The 20,977-nt window shown below is 48.2% G+C and overlaps 9 protein-coding genes across 9 annotated transcripts; 5 read left to right on the plus strand and 4 right to left on the minus strand.

The window, feature by feature from the left end:
- On the plus strand, positions 1 to 1,019 carry N7487_006680 (uncharacterized protein; the record flags this gene model as incomplete). The annotated part of the gene is made up of 4 exons (XM_056874427.1): positions 1 to 17; positions 45 to 235; positions 304 to 731; positions 771 to 1,019. 4 exons carry the CDS (start codon positions 1 to 3, stop codon positions 1,017 to 1,019), a joined length of 885 nt encoding a protein of 294 aa, XP_056732147.1.
- A 162-nt stretch (positions 1,020 to 1,181) lies between these two features.
- N7487_006681 (NifU family protein) lies at positions 1,182 to 2,323 on the minus strand. Its single transcript, XM_056874428.1, has 3 exons — positions 2,027 to 2,323; positions 1,421 to 1,954; positions 1,182 to 1,354 (listed from the first exon to the last, which is right to left on the minus strand). Exons 1-3 carry the CDS (start codon positions 2,309 to 2,311, stop codon positions 1,211 to 1,213), a joined length of 963 nt encoding a protein of 320 aa, XP_056732148.1. The 5' UTR covers positions 2,312 to 2,323; the 3' UTR covers positions 1,182 to 1,210.
- Positions 2,324 to 4,173: 1,850 nt separating this feature from the next.
- N7487_006682 (zinc finger HIT domain-containing protein) lies at positions 4,174 to 4,825 on the plus strand (the record flags this gene model as incomplete). The annotated part of the gene is made up of 2 exons (XM_056874429.1): positions 4,174 to 4,244; positions 4,312 to 4,825. 2 exons carry the CDS (start codon positions 4,174 to 4,176, stop codon positions 4,823 to 4,825), a joined length of 585 nt encoding a protein of 194 aa, XP_056732149.1.
- Positions 4,826 to 6,072: 1,247 nt separating this feature from the next.
- N7487_006683 (putative Ras guanyl-nucleotide exchange factor RasGEF) lies at positions 6,073 to 9,287 on the plus strand (the record flags this gene model as incomplete). Its single annotated transcript, XM_056874430.1, has 6 exons — positions 6,073 to 6,309; positions 6,363 to 6,729; positions 6,788 to 6,982; positions 7,170 to 8,668; positions 8,723 to 9,151; positions 9,207 to 9,287. 6 exons carry the CDS (start codon positions 6,073 to 6,075, stop codon positions 9,285 to 9,287), a joined length of 2,808 nt encoding a protein of 935 aa, XP_056732150.1.
- A 708-nt stretch (positions 9,288 to 9,995) lies between these two features.
- On the plus strand, positions 9,996 to 10,361 carry N7487_006684 (LYR motif-containing protein; the record flags this gene model as incomplete). Its single annotated transcript, XM_056874431.1, has 1 exon — positions 9,996 to 10,361. One exon carries the CDS (start codon positions 9,996 to 9,998, stop codon positions 10,359 to 10,361), a length of 366 nt encoding a protein of 121 aa, XP_056732151.1.
- A 607-nt stretch (positions 10,362 to 10,968) lies between these two features.
- Positions 10,969 to 12,210, minus strand: N7487_006685 (putative PP-loop ATPase superfamily protein; the record flags this gene model as incomplete). Its single annotated transcript, XM_056874432.1, has 1 exon — positions 10,969 to 12,210. One exon carries the CDS (start codon positions 12,208 to 12,210, stop codon positions 10,969 to 10,971), a length of 1,242 nt encoding a protein of 413 aa, XP_056732152.1.
- Positions 12,211 to 13,455: 1,245 nt separating this feature from the next.
- On the plus strand, positions 13,456 to 14,118 carry N7487_006686 (uncharacterized protein; the record flags this gene model as incomplete). Its single annotated transcript, XM_056874433.1, has 1 exon — positions 13,456 to 14,118. The coding sequence occupies one exon, from the start codon at positions 13,456 to 13,458 to the stop codon at positions 14,116 to 14,118; it is 663 nt and encodes a 220-aa protein (XP_056732153.1).
- A 1,860-nt stretch (positions 14,119 to 15,978) lies between these two features.
- Positions 15,979 to 18,140, minus strand: N7487_006687 (uncharacterized protein; the record flags this gene model as incomplete). Its single annotated transcript, XM_056874434.1, has 3 exons — positions 15,979 to 16,220; positions 16,289 to 17,777; positions 17,835 to 18,140. The coding sequence occupies 3 exons, from the start codon at positions 18,138 to 18,140 to the stop codon at positions 15,979 to 15,981; spliced, it is 2,037 nt and encodes a 678-aa protein (XP_056732154.1).
- A 683-nt stretch (positions 18,141 to 18,823) lies between these two features.
- On the minus strand, positions 18,824 to 20,864 carry N7487_006688 (uncharacterized protein; the record flags this gene model as incomplete). The annotated part of the gene is made up of 2 exons (XM_056874435.1): positions 18,824 to 20,346; positions 20,843 to 20,864. 2 exons carry the CDS (start codon positions 20,862 to 20,864, stop codon positions 18,824 to 18,826), a joined length of 1,545 nt encoding a protein of 514 aa, XP_056732155.1.
- Between the last annotated feature and the right edge of the window lie 113 nt (positions 20,865 to 20,977).

Here is a 20,977-nt window from a genome sequence, read left to right on the forward strand (position 1 = left end):
ATGGAGGATACTCGACCGTATGGTTAGCCCGTGACCTACAAAAGGCCCAATATTTGGGTTGACGGCCCTAATGACAAGCACAAGTGTATCATCACTCCGCCTGCACGCATGAGCTTGTTTGATGCCAAAGAGGCTTCAACCTTCGGGCTTTTCCGACCCAAGGTCGCGCGGTCGATTATCGCTCAGCTTATTCATGGAGTCGCATTCCTTCATAGTGAATACATTGTACATGGCGGTATGTAATGTTGATAAATGAGTTTAAATGGCTGCCTGGCTGACACCATTTACTAGACCTTCATTTAGGCAATGTTTTACTCCGGTTTCCTGAAGCAATAGACCGTCTCTCCACATTAAAGCTGTACGAAAAATTCGGAAAGCCAGAAGCAGAGACCATTGTTCGGCTTGATGGAAAGCCATCGACGAATGGTGTACCCGGGCAAGTATTCATTCCCGGTTGGTTAGGTGTCTGCAGCGAGGATATTGAACTTGGCGAGGAAAGGATCATCCTTAATGATTTCGGAGAATCTTTCAATCCACATATATCACCGAAACTCTCCTCCAAGACCCTTCCTCTCCTCCAACCACCCGAAGCCAGATTCTCGGACCAGCCGCTCCCCTTTGCGGCGGACATCTGGAAACTTGCCTGTACCATCTGCGAGATTGCTGGCTACCGCCCATTGTTTGAAGCGTTCTTTAAAACTGCAGACCGAGTTACCGCAGAGCAAGTCGAGGTACTTGGCATCTTACCTCCGGAATGGTGGACAAAATAGAGCAGAAGACTGGATTGGTTCGATGAAGAGGGTGAATTGATTCTGAAGCCAGGGATGTCTGGGCGCAGGGCCTTTGGTCAGAGGCTTGAATACTCTATACAAGAGCCATGGGCTGAGGCGGGCTTAGAGACTATGACGGATAAAGAAAGGAGGACGTTTGAGATGATGCTTCGGTCGATGTTGATCTATCGGCAAAATAAAAGAGTGATGGATCAACAGGTATTAGAGTCGGAATGGATGCAAGACTGAGGACAACCAGCCTTGGAACAGAGCCGGAGTACCTTTACGAAAGAGTTATGAAAAGACGGGCCTAGAGACAACCAAAGAGTGAAGTATGAGAACGATTTCTGTAAGTTGTAAGCAATGCAATCCAATTACATAGAATTCATCTCCATTTTCACAAACTAATGTACAAGGTATATGCTCCCGCATGATCTATTTTACGGCGCACTGTCCAAAGGCGCGCTAGCCGTAGCAGCAGCACCCTTCTGCTGGCGCAGCTTCTCCTCAAACTTGGAGAACTCGTGCATGGAAATAATCTCCTCCTCATCCATAACCTGCTCAACACCCTTGACCTCCTCAATCTAAGAAGCGAAGTTAGTAAACAGCCCTTATATCAACCCCAAATTGGAAAGCGGAGAAGGACATACATAGTGCATAAGCATAGACTCAATACCATTCTTCAGCGTAACAGTGCTGGAATCGCAAGTGCGACAAGCACCACGCAGCTTCAGCATAACAATACCATTCTCAAAGCCTTTCAATTCGATATCACCACCATCTTCTTGGATAGCAGGGCGGATGCGAGTCTCGAGCAATTCCTTGATCATGCCGACAACCTCGTCGTCATCTTCGTTATAAGAGAGCGAGTCCTCTCCACTCTCCTGTTCGCCGTCAATGGCACCCTCGACTGTCGTCACGATGGTCTCGCCAGATGTGACAGCTTGCGTGATGATGCTGAAGACTTCCGGCTTGATGTGCGCCCAGTTGGCGTCGCTGCCTTTCGTCACTGTGATGAAGTCTGTGCCGTAGAAGACGGATGTGACACCTTCGACATCGAGCAGTTTCGCCGCGAGTGGGGATGGGTGTGGTGGCGCAAGGGTTGATCGTGGTGACATGTACTCGAGGAATGTGCTAGGGAAGTCCTCTGGGAGGACGCGGTGGTTAGGGATGAACTTCAAGGCCTAGATTATCAAACATGAAAGGTAAGTTCGGGTTCTTTTGTCAAGACCATATAATTGAGCTCTGGAACTTACGTCGGGGTTGGGGGTGTTCTCGGTCTGGATGAAGATGGTGCGCTTGCTGGTTGGTGAAACACCGTTCACTCCACCCTGTGCGGCGGGCTGCTGGTGTGGTCGCACTGTTGGTCGGCGACGGGTCTCTGATGCTGTGATGGTTGGGAGTCGAGCTGCGCTGGAGACATATCTGTAGCGTGCGAATACCGGTCTGATTGTTCGGGCAGAGCACTCGACGGGAGTGGCCAAACGGCTGCTTAGTAGAGCGCGGCGGAACATTGTTGTGGATGGAGTGCTTAAAGACATTATGTTATAGAATATAATGTGTAAAGATAGTTGGTAACAGGTGAATGGTAGAAAAAACACTCAAGGGTCTATTCGGCTGCCGCTCTGACGCAATTTGATTACACGTGATCTTAAATCATAGCCGGATGACAAATGAAGACAGTTTTTCGGCCAATGAGAGGAGATGTTTTGCACAATTACAACTATGGATGTGCCGACTGTCGGAGGTTGAGAAACCAGTAGTTCATGGTCAATTGCCATCCCAGATCATATCCATGGATATCGAAATGAAATGTTGTGATTCGTTCTATACTCAGATAGAGTACCATCGTATGCAACCTTCATCGCAATCAGTCTTTAGGGACGTAGGTAAGCTTCTTCCCTATCTTAGCCTCGTAGTAGAGGGTACCTTTTGAGAACCTGGAAATAATAAAGTCTCATGACCGATGGACACTGAAGTATGAACTTAATCCCGCAGACTGCCATAAGTAGTCATACGGAGTGAAAGTCGTCTGGTATAGTGGATGTGATGCGGCCCTATTTAAAAAAAGGAAACTCGACGGTATCATAAAACAACAGTTGAAGCATCGAGCTATGCAATGATTGAGCTCAACCCCAAAGAGAAACTGGCTGGGACAAAGCCACATTGTGCGATGTTGTATAAAACCTCTCTCGCATTTCACAAACACAAGGATGAGCCCGTCAAGAATAGCTACCAATATAACAAGTGCTCTTCAGTAAATCAATCATGCCCTGGGAGTTCTCTTTTCCATAGTTGATAGATGTACTTTTTATGCATAGGTCCGCTTTCCGGCCACGTCACACCCGATAGACCCGGTGACCAGACAGCGGCAGTACGCGCCAACTTTGTGATTGCAATCATGATTCGGCTTTGAAAGAAATGCTGATCCGAGCGAAGCAACCGCTTTATCCAACATAAGTTGCGGTGGTGCCTGCATAGTACTTGCAGCCGTGGGATAACAGACGGAATATAATACGTGGAGCCGTCAACACTTCACTGATGAGGTGGGTGGATCTAGTAGGCTGTGATGTCTTCAAGAGGGTGGTGAGAGAAACCATGTACCTGGACAAATCCCCTGCCGTATTAGATTAAGAATCAGTAGCAGCATAGTGCAGGTATCACACGTTCATATCTGCAGGGTGAGTGGCATCCAGCAACTAGGAATGCTCACAACAAATCGGACAGAGTGCCGTAGTATCTTGCAGATGGGTACCAACATGATCTCAACAAGTCATAAATCAACCGGCGGACACATCAGCTGAAAGGTAACTAGCAATTTGCAACAAACTGCATTCGCAGGCGGGATTGGCATCGAATAAAGTGAGACCGGGATCCACCCAGTATTGTTGGGTTGGTACCCCCACAAGTGATGTCGTGGCCATTATGAATTTCATGCTTTGTCTCCCCGAGTGGTGGGTGAAGACACGATCCCCTGCATGCCCCATGCAAACGTGGCCGGCTCTTGATGTATCGCGTGCATTCTGGCTTTGTTTTGTCACACTAGACAGGGGTTAGATTTTCCAAGGTTGGATGTGGATGATCAGGCTCCAACCAGGTCTCGGGGGAAAATCCGACATTCCCTTTGCGCGTTCCGCATATATTGTGTAGCCTTCGGATCTAAATATATAGCACATCACCTATTTATAAGTTTCTCGTGATGCGTGTGCCTGCATATAGTTGATGCCTGAGGCATGAAAGATGACCCGAGCTTCTTTGATTTTTGTGCAAATCGTGCAAATCATGCAAATCGGGTAGCTTGGCCTTATCCTGCATCATTCTCGAGCAGGACGTGGACCAGTGAAAAATGAGGGAGCAAGTTTGATCACTGTGCAGCTGATGGATTCATTGGGAAATCGACACAATGCCTGGTTCCTGTGAGGTTTGCTCTTTAGAGCCCTCAAAATATCGCTGTCCCACATGCGGACTGATGAGGTACTGACATGATTAAGATTCCATCCCTATCCGTATGTGGACCAGTTGCTAAGAGTTATCGATATAGTTGCTCACTTGCATGCACCCAGTCACATAAGATATATTGCGCTCCGAAGCCACCATCGAATGAGGAACTGAGTAACACTCCAGCGCCCGATGTCGATCCCACACCCAAGAACGATATCAACGGCCCCGAAGCTGCAGAGCCAACTGGCACCAGCGCTCCCGTGATGACCCCCGCAGCAGTGGCGGCGTCAGCGGAGATGAAAGAGCTTCTGACCCAGCACCCCGAACTTCGCAGTCAGCTACAAGATATGTTCCAGTCAACACTGGAAGAAGAATGGGAGGAATCATACACAGCCCCTGCTCGTGGACGTGGGCGTGGCCGCGGCCGAGGCCGTGGAGGGTTTGCCCCTCGTAGTCGTGGCCCATGGACGTCCGAGAAAGGCTTCAACCGTGGCCTGGGCAGAGTCCGCAAGCTAAGGCAGGATTGTGAGGAAGGGACGGAGACTGGCCAGGCCGCCGAGGCGTTCATGCGGTTTATGGCGCTTGTCAAGAAGAGCAACTCAGACTCAGCCTGAGTCATCTATATTTTCTGGTGAAAAAGCAACATGCCAGTTGGACGATCGGCACATATACCTTGATTGCACCACATTTATATCCTGAGTTTGAATAAGTGAGACATGCAGATGCTACGAGATGGTGGGGCTTTTTGATCTACGTTGGCTGTTCCAATAGAGTAGCTGTCAGATTTGACAGCTTCAGTCATATTCAGCCTCATGCAACTCATGAATACGAACTCCTTAGTCTTATATACGATTCGTTATTCCATGCTACCCTCGGTTCCTAGGTTTGACAAGCGCATCTGCTAGTCTATGGGTAGATCAAAGCGATGAGCACCCTAGGGTGTTCAGGCCCATCAAGTGCAATATCGCACATGCGAATCCAGCGTACGTTATCATGCGAGCCACAGGCCAGCCAAAGCCCTCCATAGCGTGAGATTAGCGGCGCTTTTAGCGCCCCCAAGAAAGCGGAGCATATGCTAACGGCCCAGAACTCCGAAGACCAAAATTTCGGCGGAAAAAAGTACCAAAGTACTGAAAACTCGGAATCTGCATGTTTCTGACTAGTCACATGGAGCACGAGACATCAAAGATGAGGGTAGAGTACCCTGTATAGTACCTACATACTTACATAGTAGGTACTCCGTACTCCGTACCTTGTACTGCAAAGATAAACAGCTCTGAGATGACACGGCAGAGTCAAGGCAGCTACTACTGCAGCTCCAGTCAAGCAACAAATACCAACTTGGTAGGACATAATGCAACACTGTAGACCTATCGACTAAGCGAAATCGTCTTAGACCCAGCCTCGGTCCTAGTGGCCACTCATTTTGAGACCTTGGGATATTACCATGTGTCGAGTTCAGCTGAGCCGCTTTCACAAACACGATGATCTTTTAGGCTTCCAATGAAACGCGAGAATCTCCTAAAACAAAAAAGATGATCTTAAATCAAATTTATATGCCCCAATATATTCTCCAATCCTTGTGATCTGTCCATATTTTCTGTTTGCTTTATCATTTCTCTTCCTCGTTGCGCCAAGAAAAAGATATCCGACGCAGCTCCGGCTAATTAGGGTAGTTTTCATGTCAACTCCGCGGCAATTTTGATAACACATTTTGGATGGCTACCTCGCTGCTCTACCGAACTTGATCTGTTCCAACAATGGATGCGCTGCAGTGCTCGTTCTCTGAACCTACACAGTAATCAGAGCGCTGTCACACCGGGCCATTCCGTGGCCTAAGCAACCGCCGACCGCTTCCGTCATGATCTCGCAGCAATCTCGCCGAGAGAGAGCTCACAGCGATAAAGCTCAAACAATGACTGCTACAGCTTCACAACGACCAGGCATGGGAGGTCGAACCGCTTCAGCCCCGGCGGGGGGTCTTTATAAACTCGATGTGGCGCGGAAGCAGGCAGAACACACATTGCTGGAGGAGGATGAGGGGACGCCAATTACGGGCGAGGCGATCAAGCGAACACGATTCAGTCAGCAGGAAGGGGTACGTCTTGAATTGATACAGAGCGATGGATCCTTCATGGCTACGGTGTACAGAGAGCTTCAATTGCTGACGCCTCCTTTTTCCCTCTTCTACAGGAATCCACCAAGACCATCTTCCCCGAAGTGACCATTGCAGTGGCCGGCGAAGAAAATGCCGGCAAGTCCAGCTTTGTCAAATGTGCCCTCGATATGAAGAACCCGCCTGCCTCCCCTATGAACAAGAAGAAGATGTCATTGAACGGATCGGTCTATATTGTGCATCTGATGGAAGTCGACCTAAACGAGGTTCAGTTCGACCAGGACAAGAAGATTATCTGGCCGCGTACAGGGCGCGACAAATCCACGCCGGTGATTGATGGAGTTCTGGTTTTACATGATGCCACCAAACCGGATCGACTCTCTTTAACAACAAATCTTATTGGTAGGTTCACCCACGGGATGTACCTGGTATGGGGGGGCTGACTTTCCCCGGAATTTAGACTCATTGGCTGCGTCGGATCTTCCTTTCCTGCAGGTTGCCTGCAAATGCGATGTCAACCCTGAACCTTTAGAAGACACTGAAGTGGATGCGATCCATGATCGATACGAGATCTATCGAACATCGTTTTCGTCGCCTCGATCTCAACGGATGTGTATAGCGTTGGTTTTGGGGGCTGTGATTTCTACTCGAGAAGGTAAGCAAATATTTCCATTCCCTTTTCTGTCCTCGGATACCAAGCCATCGGAGTTGAAATGTGCCTTGACCCCCCCCAAGCGGAAGCGGGCCAAGGTGGGTCGCGGTAGGAGCGTTCGCTACTTTGTCATTCCCCGTAGAACTCGTCTTTTTTTGCTTTTCCCCTTCTAACCCCTCTTCTTTATTAGATCTCTCCGATAATCCTAATATTCCTCTGGCTTCACCGGCGAAAATCAAATCTGCCCACGATTGGCACCATACCCGTGCCAACTCCGAAAACCCCTCAGCCGTGTTCACAGCCGCCGGCGGCCCACAAACGGCCTCAGATCAATGTATCGACGGGGATGCTGAGGACCGTCTCCCAACTGATGGAAACAACTTGCAGCATACGTCCAATTCCCACCGTTATGCCCGCAGTAACTCGCAACCGGTGCGACCGCAAACTCCGCCATCCGGAGCGCGTTTAAATACCCACAAACCGCCGGCACAAGAACTAAACTCTCCCAATCACGATAACCGTCAGCAACGATTGCACAACGCCTGGCGGCACAGTGGAGGATCAGACGCTTTCAACAGTTTCTTAAATATGGACGACGAGGCAGACGATGAACAGAGCCGGCCCACGAGCCCTGGCGCAGTTGTCCGGCCAAAGCCGAGCAGCGAGAGCAACTCGAGTGCAGAGACAGGTCTATCGTTCGATGAGCTAGTCGATCGTTTGATTTCCTTGCCGCTGTCGAAACAAGACCAAAAGTTCCGTTCTACATTCTTATGCCTGTACCGAAAGTTTGCCGCTCCCGCAACTCTCCTGAGTGCCTTGATAAGCCGATTTGAACGAAATGAGATGGGTAACGAGGATCAGCTAGCCCGCATGGCGGATCAGTTGCGATTACTTGATGTCATGGCGCAATGGGCGTCGGACTACCCTGGAGATTTCGCTCACCCCAACCTTCGCAAACGGATCCTTGAATTTGTCGCTGTACTCGAAAAGAGCCATTTCTACATGTTTGCTGCCAAGGAGATCGGGTCGCAATTAGACTCAAATGCAGAAGACGATGATATTGGCTGGGCATATGGGGGTGATAGTGATCTCGAGGAGTCCGAACTGGTTGAGACATTCTTCGACAACTCCGGCCGAAGTTCTCCAGCCGCGGTTCCCACTGGCTCTACCCCTGGCACTAACACTTACGACACCGAGGAAGAACAAGACCCTATCTACAGTATGAGTGCGCTGGATCTCAGTAGTGGGCCGCATGACTCAACATCACGACTCTCAGGCACTCTTTCAGTCTCCTCGAATCCCGACAAATCGAACGGCATTACCAGCCAGTCATTCACATTGTTGAGCCTTGACGCAGCCCAAAAAGAGGCTTTGCGTCTTGAGTTAACACATAAGACTTTACTTGGCAAACTCCAGTGGCGGATTTTCATGGATACCCCAGAAGAGGAGTTCGCACGAGAGCTGACGCGGGTTGACTGGGTCATGTACAACTCATTCCGGCCGCGTGATCTTGTGCGTCATGTCAGCATCTCGGGCATGGACAAGGATAAGATCAAAAGCTTGACGAATGTCAATCGGATGATCAAGCAATTCAATCATCTGGCCTTCTTCGTGGCCAGCCTGATTCTCTTGCGTGATAAGCCTAAGCATAGAGCGCAGGCGCTGGAGAAGTTTATGAACATTGCAGTGGTAAGTTTTCTCAATCCAGCTACTAAAAGGTCAGCAGCAATTAACACTCCTCAGAAACTCCGACGCCAAAACAACTACAACTCCTTGGGTGCTGTAATCGCTGCCATCAACGGCACCCCTGTCCACCGCCTCACACAAACTCGAGACCTGATCCCCATCCCAGCTCAGAAAGAGTTCATGCGTTTGGTTATCCTCATGAGCACCCAACGAAGTCACTTTGCCTACCGCCTTGCCTGGGAGAATTCCTTCTCAGAGCGAATCCCCTTCCTACCTCTCCACCGTCGCGACCTTGTCTCTGCCGAAGAAGGCAACAAGACATTTGTCGGCGAGAACAAATCTCGCATCAACTGGAAGAAATTCGAGGTCATGGGTGAGGTTGTTCTCGGAATTCAGCGAAGCCAAAAGAGCCCTCATCCACAGGCCCAAAAATTCGACGATATCGAGCGACTGATCCTGGACTCGAAGCTCTCTGGAGACGAAGAGGTAAGATCTTTAATATTGTCGTGAATCATTGTTTCTTCTCACTAACTTTATCTAGGACTTGTATGCTCGTAGCTTGCACGTCGAACCGTCCACGGGAGCTGAGGGACGAAGGAAGTTCGGCTGGTTGCGCTCTTAAAGTCGCTTCTTTGACCGTCCCTCCGACAACCCCGGACACTCATCTCCATCAGCCTCAACACGAATTGAGGCTTCTCTCCTACACAACCATCTTATCTACTATCTTTCTTCCTCCCTTCATACTTACCATCCCTACCCTACCCTTCATACCTTCCCCTCCCCTCCTCTACTCTTCCTTACTCATGTCGCCATGCCCCTATATGATTGATAAATACTGTTGTTGTCTTTTGCCTGTTTTTCGTTATGAACCCGGTTCCCCCGCGGGGGTCGATATGACGCTTGTAACGGTGATGCATCTTAAAAAAAAATAGCTCCGTTACGACATTTTGTACATATGCGTGCTGAAATAGGTAGTGATGGTTATTGACTGTCTTGCAGATAGCAGTCTCCTAACCCGGTATATATTGACATCTTTATGCATATATCTCTTTCTATTCTCCATATATCTAATAAAACCATAGTCATATAACAAACAATATCGAATAGTTATCAAGATCCGAGCTAACGTTGACACTAGTAGTACTAAATAGTGGACGCCGCATACATTTCAAATCACGTGAATCAGTTATCCACCTATCTCAACCTCCAACCAGCTCCAAAAGAAGACAATCTCACCTCCGAACTCCCCGGTGCACCAGGGTCTCAAAAACCACCGAACCAAACCCATAAAACCAACCACAACCCGGTACATCCTCCCTCCCCCCTCAAAATGTCCACAACAAACCAAGCGCGCACAACTTACCGCGCCCTCCTCCGCGAACTCCCACGCCGCAACCTCAAAACACCCTCCCCACTCCACCACCAACTGCGCGCGATCTTCCGCTCATCACCAGCGACATCGTCACAATCAAATGCTCTGCCATTCTCAGTCTCCAATACAGACGAGGAACGAACCATCCGCGTCCAAGAAGCTGATCAGTTCGCTCAATATGCCCGCGCCCAGCGTGTCTACTCTGACCTCCTTGAACGCTATAACCCGGGTATGAGTATGGATGAGGAGGAGAAGATTCGTCTTACGGCGAGACGGGTTGGGTTTGATTTGCCTGAGTTGCATGTCGCTGAGGGGAAGGAGTAGTTGAGCAGTGCTGAGGTGTTGGTATTGCTTCGCTCAGTACTGCTTAGCTTTGTTTGATTCGGCTTGTTCTGTCAGTGGAATGTCGATTGTGGGAATTCTCTGCGTTCTGATTCTACGGTAGAAGCGGATTGTTCTAGGCTTGGTTGGAAGTTTTTTGTGAAGATGTGATTTTGCTGGGAAGCATGTATTCCACGGAATGGCGTTGTTATTGTTGATTTTGGGATTTTGTATACTACAGGCTTTATGTATAAAAGTAAAATAGAGAACATTGTCAAGTACCATGAGCTTGTTTTTCTTTTTGATTTTCTTCGTGCTATGCATTAACGCTGGATACATAGACAGGCATTTGTATTGACGTTCCAGTCGTAAATTGGGGTATCTGATATTCAAACCCTTGGGTCTGAAAATTTGTTCATTGCAAACCACATGGGTTGCCGCACAGTGTTTGGGGGCACCGAGAATGGACACCTAATGTTGGCACTGGGTGTGATTGCGTTGCAGAGGCGACGGCCTAGCAAAAGGGTCATGGTAGAAATGCCCCAGAACCCCGAGGACGCTGGCGCCGGAGGTTGGGCTTTTAAATATACGTGCTTTCTTGATTGAATTTTCAGGTAGCGCTGAGCTGGGCACGCTCCATCTGTCTCATCAAAGTTGAACTGCTTTCCTCGTCTTCCATGCCAACCCCAACTTCGATCGCAGTCTTGGGTCGGTTCCGGTTGAGACCGTCTAGCAGTGTGCACGCTTTGCAAATCCGCTGACTGGAAATGTAGTTACAGCGCTCACAGTGTTTGATAGTCTGCGCCTTGACAGCCTTACCAGTCGGGCCGCGATTCGGCTTCACGCGTGCATCGTTAGAAATCTTGATTTCAGTCTCGAGAGGCTCGGCCGCATCGTTCTCAGTGAGCTGCTTCTCCATTGCAGCCATCTCACCTCCACTGGTTCGTCCATTCTGACTACCACAGCCGCCAGCCGATTCCTCTTCTGCACCAGGTTGCTGGGATTTACCAGAGCCCCGGACTTCCACAGGTACAAGCGCGGCCATGTCCTCGCCACTCTTGACAATGTCGAGGATCGAACTGGGACGAATCTTCTCAAGATCCTTGATCAGGGTACGAGCACTGCCGCGGAATGCCTCAGGCGAGTAGATACATTCAGTAGTGAAGTAGTCGAGCTGACGGTGGTGGGCGTAGAGAACGATCTCTTTCTCATAAGCGTACTTGAGAGGCTTGCTGCGCTTGATATCCGAAGCGTCGGAGCTAGTGACGATACTAGTACCGCGCGACAGACGGGGAAGATCACCACGCAGAAGATTCATCATGACAGTCTCTGCAACATCGTCCGCATTGTGGCCCGTGACAACATGCTTGATGCCCAAGCGGGCGGCGCCTCGATCGAGTGCCTGCCGCCGGAACACACCACAGTACGTGCAGTTTCCCTTCTTGCCCACTTGTTCCACAACCTGATCCATTGTCCAGCCATAAAGCTCGCTGTATCCTAGGATATCAAGTGGCATCTCGTATTGCACAGCGTTGCGCTTCACAGTCTCGAGACTGTCATCGCGATAACCGCGGATGCCCTCGTCGATGGACAGTAGACATAGATCCAGTCCGTAGTTGTATCGCTCGTTGAGGGTTTTCAGTACCGCTGCTAGTACTGTGCTGTCTTTGCCACCACTGGCTCCGATCGCGACTCGCTCGCCGGGGAAGAAGAGGTTGGTGCCGATGATGGTTTCGTGTACTTCGGTTTCAAAAACTTTGATGAAACAGGCACGGCAGAGTTTGTGCCTGTTCTTAGGTCGGATGATAACGGCTCGCGCCTCTTTGCAATCGAAACATGCCGTCGGCGCCATGATGAGTTGGTTAGGCCTGTGACTTGGTGGCGGAGAAGAATTTCTTTTTCCCCCGCGGTCGATCGGGTGGTCCGTGCGCAGGGCGCGGGTTCCAAGGTTAGATCTATATCAACGGGTTATACTCGGCCTTTAGTTTTAGAGAAAAGGAGCCAGTCTAGAGAGTGAAATGAGCTTGATGAGAGAAATATAGCTATTTGTAGCCCTATGAGAACTAACATTGATCGTTTCAAATTAGCTGAAGCCTACTGCAATTCCCAACACCTGAAAATAAGACTGTCCAATGGATATGTTTGTATCACTAAAAAGAGAGCAAAAACGAGCGGAATGATACCAGGTGCTTAATAGTTGATTTATGAGGCTTTTAAAACGGCATCTTCCGGTGCCCAAATACGCAACTATCCAGGTCACGCTTGACACCCTAACTTCGACATACATCCCAGTACCTTCGGTCCCGCAAATAGTATCGGAATGGGCCTCTTTGATTCATCTGGCCTGCAATAGCGCCAGTGAAGCTAAAATTTACAAGATATGATTTTCTCAGAACGGTCCCGTCCTGTCCTTATGGTAGATAGATCATCAAACGTTTATCCCCGGGGTTGGTATGATAAGCCGCGCACAATTTCTTATATTAAGTTAGCTTAAAAACCCGTGCATAGTATTGCTCAAACAGCGGTTGTTATCATGCGGGCGAATTCGGAGATCTCATATGATATCTTCACTGCGGCGCGTTACGGAGTCCAATAAGTCAAATTGGTAACTTCAGGTAAAATTGCAGCTCTTCAAACAAGCACATGAATAACCCCACAAAAGGTACTGTATATAGCTTAGGATCAAACAGCTAAACAAGAAAAATGTGATATTGTGATAGGAATTAGATTGTAATGGTAACCAGGAACAAAAGCTTTAGTTGTAGGTGGCAACTGTCCCCAGATAAAAGCGGCTATAGACCCTCTTTGGGCAAAAATGAAAGAAGAAAAAGAACACTCAGTTCTGGCCCCATAAGAGTGCAGATAAAGCATTCCTATCTTAATGATAACAAGATACTTGATACCGATTAACTTGGTTTATCTCACGGCTCATTAACCCAGAACAAATGTAGATTGAATTTATTCGTAGAGCCATATCTTTTCCAACACTATTGAAAGTCTAAGCAGCGAAGATTAGACCTTTCCGCATTTCCTGTTCTATATTGCTTCTATATTATATATTCTGGCTTCAGACAGACGCTGTTCACCCTATCCCCCAATGGAACAATATAAATCATCGCAGATCAAGCAAGGCGAGGGCTATATCTTGACTTCTGAGCCACCCTCATCTGCAACCAAGATGAAAGACATTGAAAGTACGCCCCAGGAAGTAGAGGAGGGTACTACTGAGAGACTTGATCCATACGGTGTGCCACTGGAGCCAACACCTACAACCGACCCCCTCGATCCACTGAACTTCAGTCAAACCTCCAAAACATGCTGCCTTATTGTAGCGTTCTTTTACAGCTTTATGTTGATTTACTCAACCACCATCTATATCCCCGTCACTTTAGACCTCCAAGCTCAGTTTAGGGTCTCCTATACCGCCATTGCGTGGAGTGTCGCCATGCCCTCTTTGGGAATTTCTCTCAGCATGTTGTTAGCTAAGCCTTTTGCCGACTCGTACGGCCGGAGAATCGTTCTCCTCATCAGCGTCAGCATTGCTATATTGGCAAGTGGTTGCGCTTCGATCAGATCAATTAATCTAGGTGGATTTATGGCAAGTCGGTTTTTTCAAGGCATCGGCACAGGGCCAGGACTGAACGTTGGCCTCGCTATCTTGGGTGATATATCCTGGGGCCATGAGCGTGGGTTCCGAATTGGAATCTGGGTCATGGGGTCAACTATAGGTGCCCCAGTTGGGATATTGAGTGAGGGATGATAACCAAGCCCTAAGTATTGAAGCTAATCTGTCTGTATAGTCGGAGGTCTACTTGGCGAAGTAAACCAATTTTGGGCGGGCTACCACCTTGCCATCCTCTATTTTATCTTACTCGTTCTGATTATCGCCACGCTGCCGGAGACACTGTATCCTCGCGACTTGATGGTCTCTCAGGCATCGATGTGTTTAGCAGACAATAGCATCGTCCCCAACCATCAGATTGCAGAGATAAAACGAACTAGAGAGATCCGAATTTGGGTGAGATTTAGAATGAGATTTCATTCCATTAGATACGTCGCTGTTGGGCTAATGTGTATCTCTATATTAGACCGTTAAGCGCATACCCGGAGTCAAACATGCACCATTTTGGGCTGGCATGCTGCGATACTTACAAGTGTGGACCTACCCAAATGTTTCCATTGGGTGTTTGTCAGTGGTATTTCTCCAGTACTGGTGGTACGTATACACCATTGTGTTGATACGCAACGAGAAAAAAAAAACATTTGTCTGATTTCTGTCACTAGGTGTAACTCATTGATGATAATGGCTCCCGATGCCTATTCCATGTACAGCACTCAGGTACAAGGAGCCTTTTTTGTTGCGTTTATGTTAGGCTCAATCCTTGGCGAAGTCTTTGTGTCAGGAAGAATGAGCGATTGGATCGTCGGTACGATGGCGAAGAAAAATAACAACAAGAACCCTACGCTACGCCTGTTATTGTCATATGCAGCGGCATTGATGACTGGCATAGGGTATGCCTTGTGGGGGGTTTCTATCGACCGAGAATGGCATTGGATGACCGGGGAAGTTGCCTTATTCCTTGGTGAGTGTTGATTCAACGCATCTGGCTCTCATAAAGTAGCTAACTGGTCGACGCTTGGAACAGCCGGAGCTGGAATTCAAATTGGAAACACCGCAATTTCAAGCTTTATTGTTGATCTTTATCCAGAGCACCTCATGGACGTGATCTCATTCTACTCGGTTTTATTTAATGTGAGCCACAGTTTCCTATGCTCCATTTGTATATGAGTTGACTTTTCCAGCTCGCATCGTTTATTGAGCCCTGGTTCATTAGTAACTGGGTTGCATCCTCAGGTAACAAGACGCACCTTATATGCTTTTTTGGAACATTCTAACTCGGATGCATAGGTTATTTCTGGTGCTTTATCGCTCAAGGATTAATCACTTTTTGTGGAATGGTCCCGGCGGTGATATTGCTCCAAGCTTTCGCAACTAAATGGTCACGGCCCATGGTGTTATATGGAGACAGAGATATGAATTAAAATAAACCAACCTATAAGAAATATTTGAAGTATACTTATGCAATCATCGTAAATTGATAAAAGCCCAAGGGACGTTTTTATGTTGGTATTGCATCATCTGCTATTCTGATCTCACATTCCAGAATGATTTGGGAGTATATTACTTCTTCTTGTGGCAGATATTAGTTCCGTGCTCTATACTGCAAGGGAAAAGTGAATGGAAGGGGCGGAGAAGGAAGAAAGAAAAAGAGAGAAATATGAGGTGAGGGGGGATTTATACCTTCCCATTGGCCTAAGGTGATAACCCAAAAGGGAAGGTACGCGGGTACCTGTCTCCTCCTTATGATCCTCATGATACCAGAGCTTACCTAGGTATGTAGTCTATCCATGGATATTTACATAAAAATATACGTAGTTTGGTCTAAATTATTGCTTGACTGCCTTGGTCAGTCACATACAGTATATCTTCCGGTTTCGAATTTCAATGTTCTACCAGATACCTCAGATAAAAGCTCCAAGATTCATTTTGCTAGACCGGATAGCACACAAAGTCTAGGATATATATACTGGAATATCAACACAATATATCGATCACAAGCTAGTCAATGCGTCGGAAGAACTTGGCTTTCAAGTTTCCACTACTACCACTCCCACCGCAACAACCCTCCTGAGGAGCAGGCTCTTGGTGTAAGACCGACTGGTTGAAGCCTTGAGTTGAAGCAGGAACATCAAGAGCGGGGTTTTTCGTAAAGAATCCGTCGGGCTTGAGCATCACACTGATCTTTTCATGGGGCATGACTGGGAAGTCTTCCGGTCTTGGGTTGTGTGTCAATCCAAACGCTGAGAGCATCGGGTTAGCTGATTGAGGCACACGCAATGAAATGTACCGGGGGAAAATGTGAACTTACTGTGCCAAAGAACTACGTCCTCGTTTTCGATGGGGTCTTTTCTTGCTACCCACACATCGACGCCTTCCGAAGAGGTACTTTGATTTGTGAATTCGCCTGCAGCATAGAGTTCTCCGTCGTCATATTTGGTGACCCAAATAGGCTTGGTAGCAAAGCCAGCTCGCTGGTAGCCGAAAGTGCTTGGGTGCGCAAGAAGCATCTGGCTAGGCACGGTGTGAATCTTGTATGCCACCGGTTTATGTGTAAGTGGGTTGGTCACATCTGGGTTACAAATCTTGAATACTCGACTGCGATCGACGCTTGTCTCTGCACTGCCGGATGTTCTCAGCACAGTTTTTTCAGCGACGTATCCGACTCCGTACGGGTTGTCCTGGCTCACGGGAAGTGGGACGCTATCCTCGTAGAAAACTGTGTTTTTGAATCCATCAATCGCGGGATCAATACGCAAAGACCAAAGATGCTGGTGGTTCGGCGCTGCAACTCCCGGGCCAACATTAGTGGACCAAGGAAGGGTCTCTCCGTTCTCATTGTCAAATGGTGTCGTCGATAGAATTCCTGTTGCGCGGACTTCGAGTTCAATATTTGCGGCTTGATCGAAGATGAAAGCGAAAATGTACTCGTAGTTTGCAAAAGTGCAGATCATTTGAACAACAAGTTGTCGGTTCCGAACCACAGTGGCAGTGCTTGTGCGGTAGTTCACATGTTTATGTTGTAGACCGTTGTCTTGCTCGTGAAGGCAAATGATATTTTCCAGGCGGACAGGCTCGCCGGTGGAGTTCACGGTATGCCCGCTGAAGTACTTGATAACTCCCAGGCAGTCACATCCCAAGGATAGTTGATTGGCAGTAATTCCAAACCCAACATCGCCCATATCAAAGGCTTGCTTGCGATGATATGGCGCACGTGGGTCTCCGTAGGGTACCGTCATCTCGGAGAGAGAAAGCCGGTAGAAAGTGTTCCGGCCATCGTATGTCACATTGTGAATCACCAGTCCTTCGCGACTGTTGAAGCCCACTCTGAACTTCCACTTTTGCCAACTGACCAGATTGCCTTCAGTTGAGAAAGATGCGCCCTGTGGCTGTTGCACGATGTATGGTTTGAGGTCCTGTCGTACTGGTTCATCGAGTAGCGCATGGGCATACTGGACGGTTTTGACTGGCTTCCAAGGCTGCGTTTCAACAACGCTGTGGTCAAGTCCGGTTGGGAGGTAGTCCATACGGATTAATTCATGTGACACTCCATCGAAAACAGGTGAGAATCGACATGGGACTGAGTAATGGTTGTTCTCGGGGTGGTTAATTTCGATCACGTATAGATAGCACTGAAATAGACGTCGGTTTTGCTCTGCGGTGTCTGTGCCGTACATCCAGGGCTCAGTGCAAACAGTGACCCCAGGAGGAAGTTTCATCTTTGCAATTTCATCCTTCACTGCCGGATGCTCCAAGCAAAGCTTCTCAATCTCCTCCATCTCATCCAAATCAATGGGCCCCTGAAGGATATGTTAGTTGGTAATGGCAGAATAAAAGCTGGAAGGCTAGTCCCATACCTGAACATGCTTTGGCAGTTGCTTTGCGTAAATGATCGTTTTCTTATCGGCATTGAACAATGCCTTGTAGAACGAGCCATCGTCCAACCGATGGAAAAGGGCATACAGAAGCCGAGACGGCTTCTCTGGCAGTGGCTTGGACAAGCGCTCTGCCTCAATGTAAGGAACAACTTCCTTCTTGATTGGCTCCTGGATATCAACGCGCTTGTACCTCAAAGGTACGCCGGGGAAATTCTTCTGTAGGATTTGAACGACTAGCTGGATTTCCGCGGCAGTGATAGGATCAAAAGGGTGAGGATAAGACATGATGGCGGACAAACTCTGGATAACCAATGCAGTTCAAAGAAAGACTGGACAGAGCTGCGTATATTTATATCGAGGATGCTGTCGCCTTTAAATGGTGGAGTTGTTGGATAGGATTGTCGAATCGATTCCCTGCAGACTTTGTCGCATAAGATACGCTAGTAGACCAAGGAGATTAGAGTAAACCGATGAATTAAAAATACAAATTTCAAATTATGTCCCTTGTGGTATCTACCTAGGTAGTGCATACCTATTGTTCCAAATTGGTAATGTTGCCGCAGCGCAACCGGCACACCCCCAATCCTCATAACTGGTGAGTTCGGATTTGTTCCGCTTCCATTCCGAATCTGAAAATATGCTGGAGATCTATGATGTTGATGCATTTGGAGCTGGGACTGTGTCTTGATGATTTATCTGCCCTTGCTCTTCTTTCTACTTCTCTACCTCTCGCGCACGCACCACTTCTTCTAGCTTGATAAATACCATCGCTCTGGTTTCTCACTATCTGTGTCGTCAAATATCTGCCTACTACGTTGCTGTTGGTGTGTTTGTGTTTAATACATCAGTCTCCCCTCGAGGGAGGCCTGGCCCAGAGCAATGAGAGAGAGAGAGAGAGAGAGAGAGAGAGAGAGAGAGAGAGAGAGAGAGAGTGTGTGAGTCAAACTTATTTCCATTCATATAGGTCGTCAAAATAGTACACAGACTGATGCTTCTTGCAACTCCAAATCAGGCGTGAGTGAATGCCGCATGCTCAGGAATGAATACATAAGCTGGCTATCATCACTCTTCTTTTGCTCGCGCCATCGTTCCTCGAGTAATTCCATTGTACGCGTAACGTTTACAATGCATTGTCCACTTTTCAACACCTCCAGGCGTCGCCGAATGAAATCATGATGTAACGGTCGAGTGGTGCGAGATCCCGCAGTGAACAAGGGTAAAAGCATAAGTTTTGCCACAGGCGCATCTGCTGGGACAGCTGCGCAGGAATCCAAGATATGATTGATGGTAGATTGAACCAGGCCGAGATTAAAAGGCTCTTCCTTGGAGAAAAGCAGAAAGAGCAACAGGCCGGAGTAAACCAAGGCCTCATTGTAACTATCAAGGTGGGAGGGCGGCTTCTTTTCGTTCTTTCTGTGGTTTTTCAGTCGTCGGAGAAGCAACTGCATGCGAGTCTCTACATCCACAGAGTCCGTGTCTGATCTCCAAGATTCAGATAGATGGCCAGTCATGGAAGCATTGCGGCGATCACGCAGAACACCGCCTAAGCGATACAATAGATCCCCAACCGAGTGCGATATGCCAATAAAAGGGTCCACGTCTTGGAAGAACTGTTCACGGTTGGGAGAAACGTGATCCGGCTTTGCAGCGATCCCAAAATAATTCGGAGCATCAATAGAGTAATCGGTCTCATCTAGCAAAGCCACAATGTGAATGTAGCCAAGCCACCTGACCAGGAAGAGAAATGATTCATCAGCAGCGAGGTCTGTTGTGAAGCCCTCGCGTGCAATTCTCATCGCATGACCCAGGCACGTTCGGAGACTAGATATGTTTTCCCCTGCAATGTAGGCCGAGCACAAAGCTATCAAGGTTGAAAGTGTGGTCAAACGGTGGGTAGGATTATTGGGGGATGACTGCGTCTCGTTGCTTGTCGATTGACCTGATTCACGGGACATGACATCGCCAATGTACGAGACAGCTTGTTGTTCCATCCTAACGGCTGCTGTTGTGACTTCAGTCATGTTGACGAACAAGGGATGTTGAATTGTCCAGTTCGATTTGACGGAGTAGGATAGGAAGATGATGGCAGAGAATAGGGACGGCCAGCTTGCCGCGTTTGAGGCGAAGTACTTGGTGACTTGGTTGTTATGTTCATGATCTTCAATGCATATTCCAGGCGCAATTGATTGAATGAATTCCTGCCAGAGATATGAGGTTGCTGGATGTGTGAAAGGCAATCGCGGATTCAACGTCGGCTCGTTGAGATGAAGCGGCATACTGCGAGCCTGAAGTTCTGCCTCGGGGGTGTGTGAGGATGCCGAACGATACGAGAGTAAGTCACCAAACTGGTCAGGTGATATGAAAGCATTTTGAGCGGACTGGAAATCTTCAAAAGTGATGCCATCGATATCTGGAAACGAAGAACCTTCGTCATTTGCTAGGAAGAGATCGAGATCACCAACCGGAACGAAATCTGGAGGGGTGAATTGAACTGTTGATTGAGATGGCGATCCAATCTGAAACGCCGAAGTTTCATCTGGCTCCTCTATTACTCTACCATGCGGGTTTTGCTTTTTTTTAGAAGACCGTTGAGCACGGATGCGTTGACTGGCGGAGTCTACGCCTTCAATGCGCCATAGGGCATTTGTTGATGGAATGCATGTCAAATTTTGATTGCGGCAGCGAGAGCATCGAGATCTTGCTCTATCGCACTGCGATAAATCTATCTGTTTAATGGGTGTTGGATCGAGTTTCCGAGAGACTGCCTACCTTGCGTTTTGAGTTTTTGCAATTCACACATGGAGCTCTATTCCTCCTGAAAACGTCCTGCTGCGTGCCTGTGTCTGACATTTCCATGTGACCCTTCGGGGCTGATATATTCAGGAAAGCCGTGGCTAGTGGGAGGATAGGGAGGTCGAGGGTCAAGGATAGGATGAAGCGGGGGACTGAGGTTGCCACCTGCGGGCTCCCGGGCGCCGGCTACGTACTAAGGCGCACCTCTATGCCCATTTGTGCTATATACATATTGTTAACGTTCAAAGAGCGTAGACTAAATAATAGCGTGAGCAAGAGATAGTATTGCTATACTTTTTGAGCGGTTATGTGAAGTAAAATAAGAAATC

Source organism: Penicillium crustosum (assembly GCF_028827405.1).
Source record: "Penicillium crustosum strain IBT 35664 chromosome Unknown utg000002l_segment0_segment0, whole genome shotgun sequence".
Taxonomy (NCBI): domain Eukaryota; kingdom Fungi; phylum Ascomycota; class Eurotiomycetes; order Eurotiales; family Aspergillaceae; genus Penicillium; species Penicillium crustosum.